This window comes from Leptidea sinapis, chromosome 29 (assembly GCF_905404315.1).
Source record: "Leptidea sinapis chromosome 29, ilLepSina1.1, whole genome shotgun sequence".
Classification (NCBI taxonomy): Eukaryota; Metazoa; Arthropoda; class Insecta; order Lepidoptera; family Pieridae; genus Leptidea; species Leptidea sinapis.
In genome coordinates, this window is record NC_066293.1 from 1339356 (window position 1) to 1361022 (window position 21667).

Consider the following 21667-nt stretch of genomic DNA (forward strand, 5'->3'; position numbering starts at 1 on the left):
GTCGTGTTGCCGTTAATAATTTTGGGTTCAATCAATAATCCGGAGCGGCACTGCACTATAATGGGCAAGGCGTATGACGTGTACGTTTGGCTCGTAAATGAAATCATATATTTTCACTTTACATACTGTAATGTTTCCCTATTAATTTAATTAAATGCTGTGCACTTTATTTCTATTATTCATTTAAAAATTGTAATAATTATAAATTACAGCTATTCTCGGATACCTTTATTCTGGTTCCCTTAGACTACACGTCGTTTGTACCTACCTACGTAGTGATCGAGGAGAGAACGTGTGTATTTCGTTATTTGTGCATGAGCATGATTTAATGCGAACGATGTAAGTGGTGGCTAGTGTTAGTTTTTATAACAATGAGGGACGAGACGAGCAGGACGTTCAGATGATGGTACTTGATACGCCCTGCCCATTAAAATGCGGTGCCGCTCAGGATTCAAGAAGAACCCGAAAAAATCTGAGCGGTACTACAATTGCGCTCCTCATCTTGAGACAGAAGATGCTAAGTCGTATGCCCAGTAATTTCACTAGCTACGGTGCCCTTCAGAAAGACAGAAAAAGGCGCCGTTGTGGTACCCATAATCTGACCGGCTTCCTGTGCAAAGGAGCCTCCCACTGGTATTTTAAATGTTACATTCGTGTTGTCAGAAGCGAGCGAGGAAGAGACGGAGGCTACGTAGCTCCAGCGGCAGCGTGGGCCATGTCGCGCACCTGCCACCCGTTAAGCGGTGAGTGTCGTCTGACTGGCTTACTACTCAACATACAGAAGCTACATAAATTAAGATATACTGTTATTACTTGTGTAGGACATCACACATGATCGTATAAAAGAATAAAAATACATGATAGAATTCAGCTGTTAATCATAGTTAAAATTACTGACAATGACAGTGAATTAATATTACAGTGACTTATTGCTACCCTTGCAATAGACAAGCACATAGAAAATACGAAAGATTTTGTTTTAGTTTGATTTTGATTATAATGTTATTATTATTAAGTAATAATAGCTGTGTGTATCATATAAAGTATATCACTGTCTTGCAACCATAGTACAGGCAATTTGTAATAAAAATTGTCAATTATTATATATATTGTACTGTCATATCATAAATCAAAGGCTTTCATAATGCCATTCCAATAATAATGTTGATACCGGCATTTTAAGAAAAGTAAAAGTCCTTATTATACGTGTTTGTCAGTGTAATGTTTGTGCATGTCAGGAGCCGGGAGCGCGTCACGGACGGCTCGTGGTCGTCCACGTCGGGCTCCCGCTCCCGCTCCGGCTACGACACGGACACGGCGCGGGGCCGCTACGAGTCCGACCGCTCCTACCGCCCCGCCGCCTACTCCAGCGACGATGAGACGCCGCTCAACCTTTACAGGTCACTTTACAGTCAATGTGTAACAAGGCTGGAACAGGTCGGAAACATCCACATAAGAGGCACCTTTAAAGTAAGACCTATCGCAGATAAACTGCAGGAGAGCCGTCTGCGGTGGTACGGACACGTTATGAGGCGACCATACAACCACATGAGCAGAAAAGTGTTAGATATAGTAACTAAACCTCGAGGACGAGGAAGACCCCGAATCACATGGATGTCTATAGTAAATAAGAACCTGAAAGAAGCCAACATAAACAAAAAGACGACCCAGGACCGAGGCACCTGGAGACACATGATACGGAGGGCCGGCTCAAACATAGAATGTAAATATAAAATGGGAATAGGCCAGACCAAGAAGATCCTGACAACACTATATTTTTTTAACATTATAATTCCATGGCCCATTATAATTCATGGTACACTTAATATAAAGTGTATCAATATTTCCACAGGATCACACCAGATTATCTCACATCTTATTTTGGTCTAAGCTGTGACGAACAGCAAGACGGATTTTAACAGATATTACTCACAATACTTTAACTGACCATAATAATCAATTAGACTCACAATTACCCTATCTGTCTGAGTAGCATTGTGTATACGTATTTATATTTTGAACATTAACAGATGTACATATAACATTAAAACATTCATTCAAATTAACACCTTATTTCGTGGCAGTAATGTTCAAAGTCTATTTAATACGCTCATAAAAAGCAAGCTATTTTCAGCAATGCATGCATTGCTGAAAATAGAGGTCAACTACATTTTTTCCGACTTTTTCACAGCTGTCACAGTCTATCTAGAACTATAAATGATCTAAGATACAATGTTTTTGCATTCTTTCCGTAACTAATGAAACCTTTGTTGGTGAACAGACAACGGCAAGATGACGACCATGAAGCCGGACCGTCCAGCAGAACACAACCTGCGTCCTCCAGGGTGAGTTGACTACATTGCTTACTGCTGATAAAATATTGACCCTTGAGCCGACAAACAAACTGATGTAAGCAGTACAAGGTTTGTTCATTTATCCTTCCGTGCCCTAAAAAAAGGTTGAAGGGGCGATGGCTATACCGTATTTCCTGAAGTTAAGAAATGAGTTTTAATTTTAATAATTAAAGTGCGCTTTATGTCTTTTAAACAAGTGATTGCCATTTTTACTGCAACATTCATCGACTCCGTGTCAACAGTACTTCACTACAAGCCATCGCCTGCAATTATATAAAGCGCAAGTATGGCCTCACATGAAGTACTGAAGGCTTACCATTAACTTTTAATTAGCGATTCAATTCCGATGCAGTTCAGTTTAGGTACCTAGACTGAATCGCTAAGATTCGTACCATGAAGTGCCTATAACCGAATGACGTTTGAATCGTTTAAGGAAGAATGAACGAAATAAATTTGGTACGCGGTGTGAAAAAGGGATGACGCTTTACAGTCGTTACATAAGTCTATCTCTCTTACTTGAACCATATGCGTTGCGTTTCGAAAACCTATAATGATATGATTTTAGCGATTTTTTGCGTAGAAGTTTTAAATTTCAAATACATTTTAAAATTGCGCCTTATAGCGTCAAATTATAAACAATTAAGCCCTTTTAGTACTTATTAAATAATCGTAATATATATTAAATAGGTCTTTGTATAACAAATTAAAGGTTTGCTCGGGTGTTTTCGTAAAATAAACTGATTAAAACGAGTTATGAACGTACCTCCATTCATGTTTGATTTGACAGGAGCACATATTACATTTTTTTACATATACATTACATACCTAGGAGCCTTACTGTATTCTCATCTCATCTTTCATCAATTCCTTTTTGTTTTAAGTTTGTCTTCATTATTTTTTAAAAGGTATTAACTAAACGATTCACTTTCCGCAAAGAAAGAAGTAACTTTTTGAATCGCTCATTTTGACACATAAGTTATCCAGTTTAGGTTGAAATATTACCTCATGGTACGATTTAATGAAGGAACTAAGACAGTTTGCGATTCAATTTCTGACTTGAATTGACGTCAACCTAAATTGTATAGCTCTAATGACGTCTTGGTATGAAATAGCAAAGCAAGTTCATTTTAGGTCGTCAATTGAATCAATAACAGTTCATGGTAGGCCCGCTGTTCTCACCTCTGGGCGTGTGCTCCCCAGTACTAGCAACTTCCATTTGACCGCATGCAACGAAGAGCGGCTCGAATCATCGACGAACAAGTCATCTCTGATCAGCTTGATTTTTTGGTCTGCATCTATTACCGCATTTATTATGGGGAGTGCTCAGAGGAGATATTCGGGTTCATTCAAGTGAATTCCACCACCGGACATTACGTGCAAAATATCCGCATCACGTTGCCATCTGGTATTCCACAACCGCGCGTCTTGCAAGGAAATCCTTGTCTCGCGCAGCTTTGCGGAATCAATTACCGGCTATTGTTTTCCCGAACCAATACGACTTAGGCACCTTCAAAAAAATAGCGTACACCTTGAAGGCCGGCAACGCATCTCTTGACATCTGTTCTTGCGGATGTTCATGAGCGGTTACCTCACCGCTAACTACTTAGTATTCCGTGAGCCTCTTGCCCGTTTGCTCCCTCTTATATAAAAAAAGATCAATGAAATGATTTTGATTTGATTGTATGAACATGGTTTGTGTGCAGAGCGGCGGCGTGTCTCTGCGCCGGCGCCGCAGCCCGCGGCAGTACAACGAGGACAGCGAGGACGACTCCATCGCCGCCATCAGCAAGCGACTGCCGTGCGCAGCGCTGGTCCGCCGCCGACAGCACCAGCACGTGAGTACCGACAGCAGCACGAGACATATCGGGTTAACATTAACGTTTTTTGAAGAAGGTTTATCTCTGTACCGTTTATTTACTGACGTGCCAGACTAGGCTCGATACTTAAAATAATTGCTCATGTAATTCCTGTACACAAATCTGGTGAAAAGACAGATGCTCGTAAGTACATAACAATTTGTATACTTAATTGCTTTGCTTTAATATTTGAACACGTTATACGCCGTTGAACGCCTATACTGATTCCTGAACAACACGGCTTTGTATCATGTAAATCAACAACATGTAACCTAACTGAATATTATATTGACTATCTATTTGAGATCATCGATGATTATGCTATTTACACAGACTTTCAAAAAGCGTTTGATTAGGTCAACCACGAGCTCTTACTTAAAAATATAATGGAATGTGGTATACACAGTACTTTTTATTCGTATATAGTAGTCATATATTAAAAATCGACAAAACAAAAATTGTAGCTATCAACGGCTTTTTTTTCTGACGCCATTTTGATTCCATCTGGAGTACCTCAAGTACTGTGCAGCGAATACACCGTCATTGAGATGTTTTGGCTTATTGTATGTTATACTTATAATATTTAGGATATAATTTTAGTTTGTGTGTTTTAACTATATGAATATTTTTATTATTCTAACATAAAATTACCTATTGTCTTATATAACTCTACATTTATCTAAGTTAAATATCACGCCATCATTAGTGCTTCCATTTAATTGACGTATATGTTAATCATGGTTTACTTAAACTAGCGTTATTTTGTAATCATTAATACTTGTATGTTATTTGGGAACCAATAAATAAATAAATTTGATTTTTGAATTTAATACGACATCGACTTTTGACAACTGATAAGCCATTGAAAATTTAAAAGATTTTTTAAATTTAAAAGCTTCCATATGCAGTTCTTCGGGTTTTTTTTAAGGAATGGCAACATTCCGTACTTTAGAGACTTATTAGTTATCGGAGGTCTATCAAACGATTATGAATAAGGAATTTTATTGAAGGTTCGACAGTCTTAAAATACGTTTTAACTTATATAGGTTTACCTTTGATAAGCGTTTTATTATGAATAAGGCGGTAATAATATACATATTAAATATTCACAATGACACCAAACCCACGCGTTATTTGAGCTCCGCTGTTCCGATAAATACTACATCACTAATTACTGGTGGTCTACAAGTCACCTGTAATACGACACGTTTATTGCGGCACTTCTATTATGTCACTTCTAGAAAATTCCTATTTAGATTTCACTTCCCATTTTTAAACTTTTAATCTAGTACATATTTCATCAAGGCACCCATACTTTATTTTTATTCCGCTAATGTTTTACCTATCTCATGTGCCGGTGTCATATGTTTGAATTAGACTTTACTATTGAGTATCTGTCGTAGAGATATAATCAAGTTGTTTGTTGTGTCTCAGCTGGGCGCAGCGAGCAGGCTGGCCGGAGCTCCACACGCTGATCACAACTACACCGGTATGTATTACTCATATATAAGTCCATTATTTCAGGTTTAAATCAATATGAGGACTGAACCGCTAGAAAATATAAATAAATAAAAAAAACAATATCAATACATACAGCATTATAATAATAGTGCGAGATATTATAAACTTTTTTTATTGAAATCGGTGTTGAAGCTATTATAATCTTTTCCACCGTATTCAATGCTCTGTAGTACCTACTTACTCACAAGCTGCTCTGTATTGTATATTATTCACTGGCAAAATAATTATCAGTTGAAACAGTCGTGTGTTAATTTATTAAAAGAGCAATCAATCTCGCTCTTCCACTTCACAACTTCTATATAACGCATATATCACGGAGTTTTTGGCTTATAATTAATAAGTTAGACAAACTTAGTTTATTTTTTTAAATTATGTACAATTGTTTGATATTATTAAGCATTCGCTATACTGAAACAGATATACATTTCAAACCAAATTTATTTACTTTTTCAGTTAGTTTATGTAAGCACTGTCTGTATGTACATTATCTTAATAATTATTGTACTCCAATACAGGTATACTGCTTACAAGAAGACAATTAGCCCACATTGTTTAATGTCTGTTTAAGATAATAAAAATAAATATTTTGCTAAATAGTTTTCGAGTATATCCATAAAATTCATCCTAATAAGAAAATGTTTGAGCTGTAAACTATCATATCTATCAACTGTAAACTAGCAGAATTAAATGTACATATACTGCAACATATGTTGCCGAGCTAAAACAAAACGATATCGTACGGTTACCTTAACAGTAGCATGTTGGTTCCATAAATTTAATTTCAAGCAATTATCATTTGGATAAAAATGTGGTCATAAAGAATTGCAAATATTTCCTTTAAAGTATTAGTAAACATTTTTTTATATGATGGTGACATAATTTTATAATACTTCGTGTTAATAATTAATGCACTACAGTAGAGATTGTGTTTCATGAACCCATTATTGTCTTCATCATCTTCAGGAGGCTCGCCTGCAGGGTCCAGTTCCTCCGGTCCAGGGCCAGTGTCGATATCGTCGCGGGGCCGCGTCCGGAAACTCACGGCCAAGGCGCGCGGCCTGCTCAGGGAATAGCGCAAATAACACGCGGGGCGAACTTACTGTGCGGAAGTCTCAACAACCCTCTTTGTTGATGTTACGGGGGGTCGGCGAGATCTAGTGACTTTATGATGACTTGGGGTCGGTCATGTATTGAGATTATTATGATGGCGTGGGGCCGGTCTAATCTAATAGATTTTAAATCGGCTTGTGGGCAAACAGATGTAAAAGATTTTATGACGGCTTGGGGACAGACAGATGCAAGAGATTTTATGGCGGCGTGGGGACAGACAAGTGTCTGGTTAGGTGATAGAGTGAGTCAACCGATATTTATGTTGATCGTGACATTAATTCGATAATGATTATTTGTTGTAATTTTAAGAAGAATCAAATGTGAAATGTTCGCTTGTATTCCTAAGACTTGTATTTATTGTTAATATATTTTCATTGTTTCCTAATGTAGCTCTCAAAGTTGTCGATGCAATAATGACGCTACAAACATACTGAAATTGGAGCCCCCGGTTCGGTCCTACCCTACTATGTATGAATGTGTTTTCGGTTTTCAAATTAATTTGTACGTTTATTTGTCGTTTTATAAAGTCTTTCCGACGCTGTTGAGATGTCGCTAGTACAAGAGAGTATGGTCTGCGGTGATCACTTACCATCAAGTGACTGTATGCTAGTTATTCCCCCTCTTCCCTAAAAAAAAATATATATTTGTTTTTCAAATTCAAACAGCTAATTTTTCAAAAATAGGAGATCACATTTTTGAAGTCAACAATAAACTACAATTTCTTAGAAATGACAAAAGTGCCAAACCTTAAAAAAAATTGTTGTAATTTTCAAATAGTAAAATTCAACTTATTTTGTTTTTTATTTAAATTGACATTTAGCTTAGTTACCTATTATTAGTTAACGTTTATTCTTTATTTGTAATTTAGCCAAAAGGTTTTGACAGCTGTTCGATGCGTTCGTAATTTGCTAACATGTTTATTTGTATTGGGGAAAACACCTTGTCGTTAAAGCACTTATTTATCAGTTCTTCATTTTAAAAAATATGATGAGACGAAATAAGCAACACGTCAATAGTGTTGCTCATCACAATGCAGTGCCGCATAGGATTCTTGATTGAACCCAAAATTCTGAACACAATCGCAATCGCGCTCTATACTCGAAGATCATATTGTTTCTTGGGGCCTTACCTGTACAATAAATTATACAAACAAAATATAAGTTCTATAGATTAGACTAAACGCAGTTGTAAAAATGTAAAGTTCGAATGTTTTAAAGAAGAAAAACTTATAAATGTACTAAACTAAAAATCAGTAATTTTAATTATTATACCAACATTATCAATTTTCTTTTCTCTCTAAACCCACACGCACACGAATTCCTGTTATTTTTATTTTGTATTAATCTAGGGGACACTGGACCTCACGACACAGGGAATCCTAGTGTGAGGCCAGAATAGTTGTAAAATTAAAGTTTACTAACATTGTGACTGTTTAATTTGAGACATAAAAATGTTAAGTTATATTAGCGCAGTAAAGTCACTACATACAGCGGCCATCATACTGAAACACAAGTAGTGCTTGCATGTTACTGTTTGTCGTAGAAAAGGGTACCGCTGTGGTACACACCAGCCTGCATCTGTGCTCAGGACCCTCCCACTGATAAAAATATGCAGTTTGTAGTGTCATTGGTGAGACCGGGGCTCGACCGCTAGTAATTTGGACATGTATACATTCCTATCGTACATTATAATAAACAATTAATAATAGTATACAGGGACAATCAATTAATTAATAATAATATTATAATATGAAGTTTGTGTTTCCGAAATATTACACCATGTATAACATGTACTTACGTGTTTTGTATATAGGGTGCTTAATTGTAAGTGTTAGTAAATTATGGCTAGTATATATTATTATATATATTTTGGTTTTTGGTAATTATTTAATTACCGTTCATAACATGGCAGTTGTCACTTGTGTTGTGACGGATGGACGCGAATAGCAATAGCTATAATAAGATTAATTTAATATCGACTGATAGGCTACGTATGGATTTATAATTGAATATTAATTTATCAATAGTTGTAAGTTGTCATCAATCGAAATTCATTTATTCATTAAATGCAATAAATTACACTTATTGGTCAATGCTGCCCGTTGTACTAAGAGTTTTGGTGAGAAGAAGCTTCAAGAATGTCACTTTTTTAATGCAATATTTACAGCTAGATCGTATATTTTTAAAAGAACTGATGCAACACAATTACTCAAAAGATAATTTAAGAAAAAAAAATTGTAATAAAATATTAATACCGCAAATTAAGTAGATATTCATTAATGTCATTATTGTTGTTACTATAATAATTGTAAAAAGTAAACAGGATCATATTTATTGTATCTACAGCGTGTGGCTGTAACGCTGTTGCTATTTACATGGAGTAGGATATGGAATAAACAAATTTAAAGGTATCAAACCTTACGTTCATTTCTTACAAAAACTGATTTTTAAAAATTTTTCGTATTAAGTTATCTTTCCCGCCTTGACAGCCTTGACATCGGCGCCATAGATTATAGACTTAACTCGAATGTTTGTACATATATATAATATGTTGCGGTAAGTTTGTAGATGTATTTGTAGTTATGTATTGTGATGCCAGAGTGGCGACTGAACCAAAATTGAACGAATATAATATTTTCTAAATGTTGGTGTTTTGATTTTTTTTCTCCTGTTTTATTTATTTTGTTATGGAAGAGGAGGACAAACCACCGTACGAATCACCTGTAATTAAGTGATCACCGCCGACCTCTTGCAACACCTGAGGAATCACAGGGGCGATGTCGGCCTTTTAGAACGGTATTATACGCGCTTTTAAAGGTACCCATGTCGTATCGTCCCTAAAACACAAGGAAGCTCATTCCACTGTTTGGTTGTTCGTGGAGGAAAATTTCTTGAAAACCACAATGTGGAGCAACGCCAAACATCCAGATGGTAGGAATTATATTCTAATTTGTGAGGTGTCGTGCGAAGATGGAATTTGGTGGCAGGAATCAGTTTAAACAGCTCTTCGGAACACTCCCCATGATAAATACGGTAAGACACCAAATAGCATTGGAAGACACAAGGAAGTGACGCGGACGTCCCTACGCAACGCCCTGTGATCTAACCGTTCACAAAGCACTGGGTCCCCGACAAATCGAGCAGCTCTATATTGAACGCGGTCAAATGGTTCGAGCTGATACTGGGGTACTGATACCAGTCCATAAATGACAGCAACACTCCATATGTGGCCGGACCTGCGCTTTTAGAGCGCTAGAATGTGGGCCGGCTTGCCGTGAATGATGTTGTATATGTATAGATTGCCGTGGTCTATTTATGACGCCCAGCTTCTTCGAAGCCAATTTGGCTTTGCCCTCCAGACGACCACGGAATTGGCAATCGCTTGAGATTTTGAGGCCCACTATTCAGATTTAAGGGAGATGTTGTCGAAGAGCGGTGGTATGACAAATAGGTTTTTATTATGTTGGAGGTGTCCAACATATCATTGATATGCAGAAGAAACAGTGTAGGAGATTGACATATACATAGATAGACAGAGCCTTGGGGAACTCCAGCCCGTGAAGGCTTCGGGTTCGTGCAATAACCCTCGACAAAGACCTGTATGCCTCGCTCAGTTAAGAAGCTAGTGGTCCACTTGCATAATCTCTCGGGAAGCCCAAATGGTGGAAGTTTTGAGAGAAGCGCCTTGTCCCATACATTATCAAAGGCCTTCGCTATGACCATTCTAACTGCCAGGCGTTCTACCTTGATTTCGATAGCCGCCGCCCATCTATGTGTATCAGAAGATCGACCGACCATGGCGAAAGCCTTACTGCCGGTCGTTGATCAACTGGTGACCCTCTAGGTTTACCAAGAGCTGGCAGTTAATTATTTATTATTTTTTTATTTATTTATTATTAATTATGCAGGAAGGTGATAGCAACAGGCCTGTATTTTGCCGAATCCGAACTGTCTCCTTTTTTTGGATCGGATGGACAAAGGCTCACTTCCATGACGCCTTTTGAGTAGGAGTGCTGGAATAAACGCGTTAGCACCGGCGTCAACCCGGAAGAAATGGTATCCGGTTTTTATTCTTGTACTTAAATAGACTTGTTGGCAACACACTCTGAACGAAAGTATGTTAGGTTTCAGACAAGTGTATTATGTATGGTGGGTCTACCTTACCTACCTTAGTATTATGATGATATGCTAAGGTATGTAGGTAATCAGCATGACACAGCTTTGTATTTTTGACGCTTGACATTAGTATTTGACATCTGAAGGCTTGTTGTGCTTCAGTGTGGTTCATACTTCATCATACTATTTGATAACATCCAGTCACCCAGTGTTTATTATATATATATATTCTCTTTGATAGCATCAACTCAAGAAGTTTGCTAGTTAAACTTAACCACAGAAGTTTCGACATTAGAATTACTGTTTGACTAATGAAAACTAAATAATTTGTTTTCAAGATTAAAGTGTCTTACAAAATTGTTTTGTTTAGTAATAATTCTACACTGCGATTCTTTGTCAGATTATAAACGCTCGTGTGATACATTTTATTACTGTCCCATTCGTGTTTCCTGGAAGCTTTTATCAAGAAATATAGATAGATATAGAAATATAGATAATTTAGATTTCTATTTCATGTCAATTCTAACATTACCACTGCTTCGGAAACAAATACTACTACTTATATAGTTTGTCATAATTATCAGAAAGTAACCTTGGGAAATGTTTTACTAAGGAGTCCAGCGATCAGCTATGTGACTGACTCTTGAGAAATTTGTTGCAGGGTCACTTACCCTGTAAATGTCCCTATTTCAATTTAGACCTAATGGCAGCATATGATAAGTAGAGCAATGTTTATATAAATTCTGACATGTTAACAATGGGCTATATTGGAGGAGAATATATTGATTTAGGCTATATTTAAGATTATCTTTCTAAGGAGATTAATGTAAACAGTATTGAATGAGTTCAAGAAAAATACTGGGAGAGTTACTTGCACCATTTCTTCTCTCTTTAAAGACCAATTGTTTCTGAGAAAGAATTGCAAAAGTATCAATTTTGAAAAAATAAATGGCTTTTTATCATTTAAAACATTGTATATGTTTTGTTTTCTTTATTTTTATATATTGTGACCTTCAAGGTCCCCAAGAGAATTGTGGTAGCAAATAGCTGATTCTCCAAAATATGATAGTAATGAATATTGAATTTAAAATATAAAAAAATAATATGAATCATTAGAACTGTGCGTACATTGCTAACTTGCTGTACTCATGTTGTGCCAGTAGTTCTTGGCTCGAGCATGATGGTCAACATAGCTGTCCTGGTATTGACACTGTTGGTAGTGTATGCGGCTCACAGGTGGCAGCAGAGGAAGAGAGCTGAGGAGGAAGCGTCAGGTGAGTTTTTTCTTTTTTAATTAATTATAATTTCCTTACAAACTACAGGTCATAATATGTGTGAGTACAGAAATAGGACAAAAAAAGTAACCACCATAACTGAAATTATAATAACATAAATAATAAATTAATTTACAAAAAGAACACCTTGTAGTTTTTTTTTATTTACTTATTTATTTATTATTAAAAAACAAATTTTACATGGAGGTTTCAAAGCAATAAAAACCACTGAGGTTTGTGCAATTGCTACATTAAGTCTATACCAACAGAGTTAAATTCACAAAAGAAAAAATAGTTCACAATCATTGGCAACTTAGCTATAGGTACAGATTATACTTATAATTTTACAAATAAAATTAAAAGTACTTGATACAAATAATAGTTAAGCACAATAAGTAGATTGGTGGTCAGTCAAGTCTTAAAAAGTATAGTTAGACACACACAATGAAATAAAAACAAGTTTTGAATGAATGCATATAAACCGATCCATAGGGCAGGTTTATTTCACCCCTGTCGAATTAAAAAAGATTGTCGTAATTGGAGTACTTGTACCTATCACCTTGTACCTACTACTAGAATATATTAAGATGCAACAATTAAAATGATTATTTCTTTAAAAAATTCTCAATGAGGTTAAAAATAGCGCGAATAGCCCTCTTCTGCAGTATGAAGATGATATTAATATTGTCTGCACTGCCCCATAACAATATACCATAGGGTATACTACTATGAACATAACTAAAGTAAACTAGTCGCGATGTATCTACATGTTGTCTAATCTTTTTAACCGTGTATGCTATAGATCTAATTAGCCTATAAGGCTATGGTCTCCTATTTTACGCCGTAGCGACCGACGTCTCGTTACGGCGTACGCTGCGTCACAATGCTTACTATATAAATGTACCTACTGTTGTGGTCTCTTTCACATGTCGACACTAGCGTGTTGACGTCGTACGTGGCATCCGAACACCGTGCGCCGCGTCTAGTCATTTCGAACCATTGCAGCGTGAAAGTCGTCGCTCGCACACAAAATGAGGGGTTTGATAAAGGAAAAGACGAGTTGTTGATAGAATCCGTAAAATGTTGTAATGCAGTGTATGATAAAAGGGACAAGAATCATAAAAACAATATTTATAAGCATCAATGTTGGGAAAAAGATAGTGATAAACTGGTAACAAATATATCATTAAAAGTATTACCAAATCCGTCGCGAGACACTACCGCACTAATTGCACTGAGCCACCTGCTTCACGCCAGACGTATTGACGGCCGTCGCTGTGCGTTGCGTCCAGACTCCAGACGTTGGAAGTCACGAAATTTAACGTTGACGCTAACGCCAGACGCCGCGTACGGCATAAAATAGGGAGCCATAGCCTTAACAAATCCTTCAATATTTTGATTACATCATAATGCTATGCTTTTTGTAAATATTTATAATTAATATGTTTTAGATTGTATTATAATTAACAAATATTTAGTCATAATAGTTTTGCCCATATTCAATCAGACCAAACATTGAAAGTGGCTACCACATGTGTTAATAAACCTTTGTAAGGTCTGCTCCAGGACCTTTTGCTCCGTAATATGTTAGTATCAGATTGAGGTCCCATATTCTACACAATAGATGAAACTAAACATGTGCAGACAGCAAAAAGATTGATTTTTAATTAAAATACATTTATGGCATTTTTGTATTTCAGTATAAATTTTAAAAGATGCATCTTTTAAAACTTTTGATGAACTTTGATGAAGCATTTTGATGTACTTACTTATTTATTTTATGTAAAGTTAAATGTATTACTGTATATATTTTCATGGCATATGGTGTGTGGGATTGTTGACTTTATCTGTTGTTGATTGTTGATATTTATTAATTATTTATTTCTATCACCAACATTATAAATGTTCCATGGTGTGATAAGCTCACTTAATCTCAATCTCATTTCCATAATTTAACAATGATCTTAGATCCGATGGTGGTGCAGGCCAAGCTAGAGGCCATGATGAAGGCTCGGGAAAAACAGCAGCAGGCCTGGGAGGAAGCCTCCAGGAGGAAGCTTGAGGAACAGAAAGAGGTTAGGTTTTAGACACACAGGATAACTACAGTTTATAAGAAATATATAAATATATAAATAAATATAAATATAAAGAATATATTTGAGTCGGTTTCTGACAGGTAACATATCATTAAAAAGTATTAATTCCATTAGTAAATAGTAAATATTAGCGATTTTAAGAGCCAGTTTTTATATACATACATATATACCTGGGTGAGGCAACAAGACGAGTCTGTTAAGGAGTGGTTATATGACAGATGGAGTTCTTTAAGTAAAATTGAACAGAGAACATATTGTGGATGGCTGGATGCGATGATTGCAGACACAGAACGATACAAGCCAATACAGCTAATTGCCTCTATAACGCGGTAGAGTGGTTGCGCGTTATAGTGAAACGCGTTATAGGAGCAGATCCAAATAACGCCATTCGTAATAATAATAATAATCAATCACAATTGGTAACAACTACGAGGGCTACACTAAAAGTATCGGGAATGGAATATTTCCACTGTTCCTGTCATATTAAAATCTTTTTAATTGAAAACTCCTTCGTTTTGAAAATCGAATACCATTTATTTATTTAAAAAAAGATTATCGGTCTAGTCACAAGGTCTTTTCAAACTTGTTTAGTCATTGAGAAAATGGAATTGACTCGAGAAAATTCTAGAGCGATGATTTATTATGACTTTCGAAGTGGTTTAACACAAAAACAGTGTGTTGACCGGATGATTTCTGCATTTGGTGATGAAGCCCCATCCAAAAGCACAATTTATCGCTGGTTTGCTGAATTTCAACGTGGACGTGTCAAGCTCAGTGATGATCCCCGTCAAGGTCGTCCAAAAACTGCAGTCACCAAAGAAAACGTTGATGATGTGTGTAAGCTGATTGAGGAAGATCGACTTGTGACATACCGCGAAATTCAGGCAACTTTAGACATTGGCATGAGTCAAATACAAATAATCTTGCATGAACAATTAGGTGTAAAAAAGTTATTTTACCGATGGATACCGCATTTGCTCTGTGAAGAGCAAAATGCGGCTCGCGTTACTTGGTGCGTCAGAACTCTCGAAAGATTCCACGCAGGATCCTCAAATGATGTATACAACACCTGATACAGGTGACGAATCCTGGATATACGCGTACGAACCCGAAACAAAAAACCAGTCACGAGTTTGGGTGTTCGAAAATGAGTTAAAGCCAACAAAAATTGTTCGTTCACGTTTGTCTCCAAAACCGGCCATGTTGCGACTCTTCCTCTTGAGGGACAAAGAACGGTTAATGCAGAATGGTATGCTAGCATTTGTTTGCCACATGTCGTTCCTGAACTCAGCAAAGAGAACTGCAACCGCCCGTGCCGCATCATCCTCCATCACAACAATGCGAGTTCTCACACTGCGCTCAGAACAAAAGAGTTCTTAGAGCAATAAAACATAGAATTATTAGATCATCCGCCGTACAACCCCGACCTAAGCCCTAATGATTTCTATACTTTCCCTAAAATAAAGAATAAATTGCGTGGTCAGAGATTTTCATCACCTGGATGAAGAAGCTGTGGACGCCTACAAAACGGCCATTTTGGAGACCCCAACTTCCGAATGGAATGGTTGCTTCAATGATTGCTTCTATCATATGAAAAAATGTGTCAAATTTCGGGGAGAATACTTCGAAAAGCAATAAACACATTTTTAAATAGTAATGTTGTGTCACTTCCTTGATTCCCGAAATTTTCAGTGCCGCCCTCGTATGTGCAATTGTTACTACTTCAAAGTTTATATCGCGTGGCGCGTTACTTACTCCGTCGAACTATTAGCCTCTATACCGAGAACGAGAGTGAGCGAGACATATGCTTCACAAAAATAAAATAAATGCACAATAAATAGGTCAGTTATTCACCACAGACTACGTATTCTTAACTGCTAATGCTTACTGATTTTGTTTATTTACTATCATTCAACTTTTACAGAGAGAGCAGAAGAAGCGCGCAGAAGTGTTGGAGAAGCTGGAGAAGTATGGTGCGGCGGGCGGGAAGAAACTGGGCGCTGTCGACGACGGTGAGTGATACCTTGTTATATAACATTAACGTTTGTGTGACGTCAGCAGGTGAACGGTACTTCTGATTGGTGACTTCGAAGTGTCTGCTTTATGACGTCACTAAAATGGCGACCTGTCCTTATGTTATCGCGCGGGGATAAGGAAAGTGTTTACTAGCGAGCAGTTAAACGCAAGTATAGAAAATGACCGAAAACGCACTGTAGTAGAAAATGTCCGCTGTGTTATGACGAGTAGGTATGTTCTTAATGGCTAAACACATTAGGCATGAAGAACAGAGTGATTCTCAGATGGGTCCCAGGGCATGTCGGAATCATAGGTAATGAAGTTCCTGATGGAGCTAAAGCAGGCCAATATGGTCCGGAACCTATTCGCGGACTGCCTAAGAGCGCCATTCGTCACACCCTGATGAACCAATGTCAACTAGAAGCACATAAACGCTGCAGCTGGAACAACTCAACAGGTTTAGACCATTCCAAAGCACTGATAACGGTGTTCAACAATGCCTTACTAGGACGCTAACTGAGGACTATCGCCTAAACAAGCATCTCATTGTGGTCGGAATAACAAACGAAAATACTTGCAGACTTTGCCTTGAGGCTGATGAAACGCCTCTTCATCTCCTCTGCGATTGCGGTCCACTATTGCTTAAGCGTAACACTATCGTTGGTGAGTACACCTTGCTCTGATGATATGCTGTTTGTAATACTCGCGTCAAGAAGATACTGCGGTTCGTAAAGGCGGCAAGGCTTGACGACGAGCTATAGGTATGAGTGGCGAACACAATAGTTCAATTCTGGACGCGGTGTTACTAGGACTCATTAGAACTTGATAAATAGTCACCACCTCCAAATAAATAAATAATACACCTAGTATTTCTGATCGCCAAGAGCATCGCCTGAGCAACACCCTTGGGTAGCAACTGCTGGGTACTCGGTCCGTGGTACGAATTTACCGCTCGTTACATAAGTACGATCGTGCGATGTAGTGACGTCATGCAGGCTATTTAATTTATGTTATTGAAACAATGAGTGTATTTTTATTTGTTAGGTATACTTCGGTTTCAAGTGTATGTATGGTGTTTGTCGAAGGCTGTGTGGTTTATTTATCTTTCATTTCTGTTTCCAGGATACCTCCCTCTCAGCGGGGGAGCCTCCACCTCCTCCTACCGCCCGCCCAAGCGGTCCGCCTGCTCTAAAGGAGGATGTGGAAAATAATAACGTTTCACTTAGTATAATATATTATGTAATAAAAAATAATGTAATTTTTATAATCACTCAAAACCATAAACATTTAAAACTAACGTAATTAACAACCTTTTTCTAACATTAATAAAATACCAACATCTATACACTAGGGTTGCCACCTATGCTTAAAATTCAGTTGTTTCAGTTAAAATATAAATGTAATAGCAAATAAATGAATATGAATATGAATGACCTATCTTCAGGCTTAGATACTAAATTTACTACGGCTTCACTATCTTGACTCAGTTGAGAAGAAGCCCCAAGAAACTCGGTGAGCAAAAATATTTTTTTTGTACTTTTAATAGAGAATAAGATATAAATTAAAAGCGTTCGGCAGAGTATTGTAAAAACCGTAAATCATTTATACGTCTAGATAGACTATGACAGCTGTGAAAATGTGAAAAAAAAATGAGTTTATAACTAACGTCTATTTTGAGCAATGCACGCTCACTAACACAAAGTGACATACAAATCGCGAGTGTAACACGTAGCATGTCTCGCGCGCTGTACTAATATTCCTGGCCTGTTTTCATCGGTTGTCTAACAGCGAAAAACTATCTAGACGTATAAATTATCTAAGGTAAAAACGGATACACTTATCTATAAATGAATAACCTACTTATTATGAAGCCCAGTTTTTGGCAGGTCGAGTTTCTTATTACTTATTAAATTTAATTTGTGACGGTTGGTATTTTTTGATAAAATGGGGGAGGGGTCGTACAAAGTCGCACCACAATTGGCAATCATCACGTGATATGGATTGGGCCTTTCAAGCGCTTGACATCAAAGAATGTGAGAATTGATAAGATAATATAGTATAATATATTCACGTCATATATTAAATTAATTTTTCACTTGTTGCTTATAACATATCTACATACTTGTAAATAAATGATTCAGAAACTTTAATTGAATTATTTTAGAATATAAACCCTGTGTTTGTGTGACTGTAGGATAAATTTTATTGTTACTATCGGTGGTTAAGTGGGTTCTGGTGTTTTAATAACCAATGGGCATTTTATTCGTACATATGACCCTCCAGCGAGCGACTTGTAACAGAACTACTTATTTGGAGTATGTTAAAGACCTTGATTGTCCATTGGCAATCAAGGTCATTAGATGAGCTGCATTCCTCAAAATTATGGGAACTATAGCTAAACAAGGAGTTATATACGAAAATGTATTTCTGTATGGACTATCCACATCCTTTTAAAAATATAAAATGCTTACCAAAATGCACAACATATATGTTCCTAAAGAGGCACAAGATTGTTTAGGAGCTCTTCTGTCTTATTCACGGCAGTTTCTCGCAGCATCCCTTTTTATTAAAATTGTATCGAGTCAAGTGAAGTGAGCAGCGGGTCTGAGAGGGGGCGCCAGTGCAGCGGTGTGAAGTGTGAGGAGAGTAGAGGACGGATAGCGAGGGGTATACCGTATAATATGTCTTGCTCGGGATTAAATTAATTATTCTGCAGTGTGAAAGGTGTTGTTAAATAATTACGAGAGTATGTATTGAAAGTTATAATTGTAAAATCTGTACATAATACAGTGGTTTGTGTCGGAATTCTGTTTTTATTTTCCCTGACTGATCAGACGATCCCCGAACAGACGTGAAAATGTTTAGCTAACTACATTATTTTTAACAGAGTAAGTAACATTGAGAAGTAAACCACTTTTTGTTGACATTTTATTCAACATCATCAATCTTAACCGTGACATCTACAAATCTGCTGGTGTATCTATGGCAGCCTCCAACATAAGGTACTGCGGCCGTGGACCTGCACAGGAACAATAATCGTTCACATAGGTGCTTCCTCTTCCATTTAGAATGGAATCAATCAACATATATTCGGCCACTCTACTGCAATGCGGATTGCGCGAATAATTGGATATAATATACGTTTTGCGTTGAACCACATAACTTTACATTTGAATTAGAATAAATATTTTCCGTTAAAGGTTGCCCTAAATCTTCATCACATTTCATTAATGGACGCGTACTTCGAGAAACTGGGTGAGAAATGCCCAATGACCTTTAAGACAATAAGTGACTGAATGATATCGGACCATTACAGCTATTATATTGACCTTACTCCATGCTTACAGTTGGAGAGAACCCGAGAGGACTTGGGTTCGAGTCCCGCACCATTCATTAATTTTGGTTACAAATTTAATTTAATTAATCTGAGAAGTGAGGATGTCACTTTAAAAATAACAAATTGTTTACATTCTTACATTAATAAGTTTATAATATTGTAACAGTTTAAATCAATTATTTTGGTAAAACAAGAATAGCCTTAAAGTGGTTTCAATATCTCACACACCCCGTACCAGATGCTGTGGAAGACTCCTGCGATGTGACTCTTCCATTGCATCTTCATAGAGTTTCATCTCTCAGCATTGTGTAGGTACAAAGATATCATATTGTTCACAAAATATTGTGTCCTGGACAATTCGAGCAGCTCTGTGTCACACGGGGTATTATCTATGGGCGCGGCTGCCAATTTGACCACATACTACTAGGAGTCTCGAATCAGCGACGATCAAGTCAAATTTGATTGGCTTAATTGTTTATCTTTGACTAGAGATGTGGGTTCTCTGTGCGTCTTATACTATATCACGGGTATTGTTACACAACACATCATCTATCGCCAAACCACTGACCTCTACTATATACCACTGGACTGGCGGCTGTCAAAGTGCTTTTGTGCCTGTTTGATATTCGTCATTTTGGCGCTGTTGGCCATGTAGCGAGAGTCTGCGGTACTAAAACTAGTGATGACAACCTCAGCAAACATCGGTAGATAGTGGGAAAACACGGAAAACGAACGAAATCAATACAAAAATACTTCAGAGTATCGTACGTTCCTTCGCAGCCATTTCTATTATACGTCAAAATTAGTTCTCTGGACGCTCGCGAGTGGCGCTTCAAATAGGCACAAAAATTTGTTGTCAAACATATGTAATAGCCTGTCCAGTGGTATTTATATATTGTATTATAGGTCAGTGGGACGAACCGACACTGCTTAGGAACTTTCAATCCTAGAGGATACCCACCTCTAGCCAGCAACGCATCTCTTGATTTCTGAGACTACGGATGTCCACGTGTGACCGGTCTTCAGTCTCCATTGCACATCCGAGTTGCACCAGACGAAATTATAGCAATGGTCCATAATATGTAACATAAATTGTCGAATAATTGGGGAATTGCTGTCAATAAAACCCCATATAAATGATAAGTACTTTATTGATAGGAAAATGTTAAACTTATAATATTAAATACTTAATAGAAGTAATTGTACTTATCCTACGTGTAGACAAAATAAAAAAATATTTGCTTTAATTATTGTAAATGTGTTATATTGTGTTGTGTGCATATTTTCAAAATACAACGTCATTGGCGTATACCAAGAGAATGATATAGGATATACCTACTCAGAACTGTCCAAAAGCAATATAAGAACGCGCAATTATATAAAAAATGTAGGTTTTTGCGTTAAAAGTACATTTTATTATTTAACGCTCAGGTATATTTAGCTGAATCAACTTTTTATATCCTGAAAACATTAACATTTAAAGGCAATTAAATGTAAAATAAAAATAATTTAAAATTTACCAACTTCTAATGTAAAAATTTTGCTGTCATTGCACTCGTAATCAATTATAAATATTTTATTTATATGTTTGATACTCGCGTTCAGTTAATTACAGTAAATCCTAATGTAATGCTGACTGCAGGCCACGTGTTCTGCTTTTTTTTCCTACTCTTTGTCCACACGAAGAGTATATAAAACAGAGTATTAAGTTGTTATTATTACGTTCAACAACCGGCCGGCTTGTTAATGGCCACTCGACACACAATTGACTTGAGGTCCGTCATAGCCTCGTCCTGCACCGCTTGGTCGAACTTCTGTAATGTAAAGCCTTTGTTAGACTCAGATTAAAATACTTTTATTAAAAATGGGATATAAAATAACTTATTGGAAGTCAAAAACTACCACCCATTCCAAAAGGTATGCCTCAGACCTGAGAAGAACAGGCATAACAAAGTCAGCGGGCTCCTTCTGTTTAATAAAAATATGGT

General features: G+C 37.0%; 2 protein-coding genes and 1 long non-coding RNA gene across 5 annotated transcripts in view; 2 read left to right on the forward strand and 1 right to left on the reverse strand.

The window, feature by feature from the left end:
* Positions 1 to 9483, forward strand: part of LOC126973219 (bromodomain and WD repeat-containing protein 1) — a 59085-nt gene extending 49602 nt beyond the window's left edge. For both annotated transcript variants that reach the window (XM_050820404.1, XM_050820405.1), the window contains 6 exons: positions 664 to 743; positions 1239 to 1400; positions 2282 to 2345; positions 4058 to 4189; positions 5645 to 5699; positions 6695 to 9483. In XM_050820404.1, coding sequence (XP_050676361.1) covers positions 664 to 743; positions 1239 to 1400; positions 2282 to 2345; positions 4058 to 4189; positions 5645 to 5699; positions 6695 to 6804 — 603 coding nt within the window. In that variant the 3' untranslated portion in view covers positions 6805 to 9483. The remainder of the gene's footprint in view (positions 1 to 663; positions 744 to 1238; positions 1401 to 2281; positions 2346 to 4057; positions 4190 to 5644; positions 5700 to 6694) is intronic.
* Positions 9484 to 12075: 2592 nt separating this feature from the next.
* LOC126973293 (uncharacterized) lies at positions 12076 to 16293 on the forward strand. The gene is made up of 3 exons (XR_007731319.1): positions 12076 to 12230; positions 14199 to 14305; positions 16251 to 16293. It is a non-coding gene; the product is annotated as an uncharacterized LOC126973293 (long non-coding RNA).
* Positions 16294 to 21211: 4918 nt separating this feature from the next.
* LOC126973278 (gamma-interferon-inducible lysosomal thiol reductase-like) overlaps positions 21212 to 21667 on the reverse strand; it is a 29838-nt gene continuing 29382 nt past the window's right edge. For both annotated transcript variants that reach the window (XM_050820492.1, XM_050820491.1), the window contains exon 7: positions 21212 to 21493. In XM_050820492.1, coding sequence (XP_050676449.1) covers positions 21404 to 21493 — 90 coding nt within the window. In that variant the 3' untranslated portion in view covers positions 21212 to 21403. The remainder of the gene's footprint in view (positions 21494 to 21667) is intronic.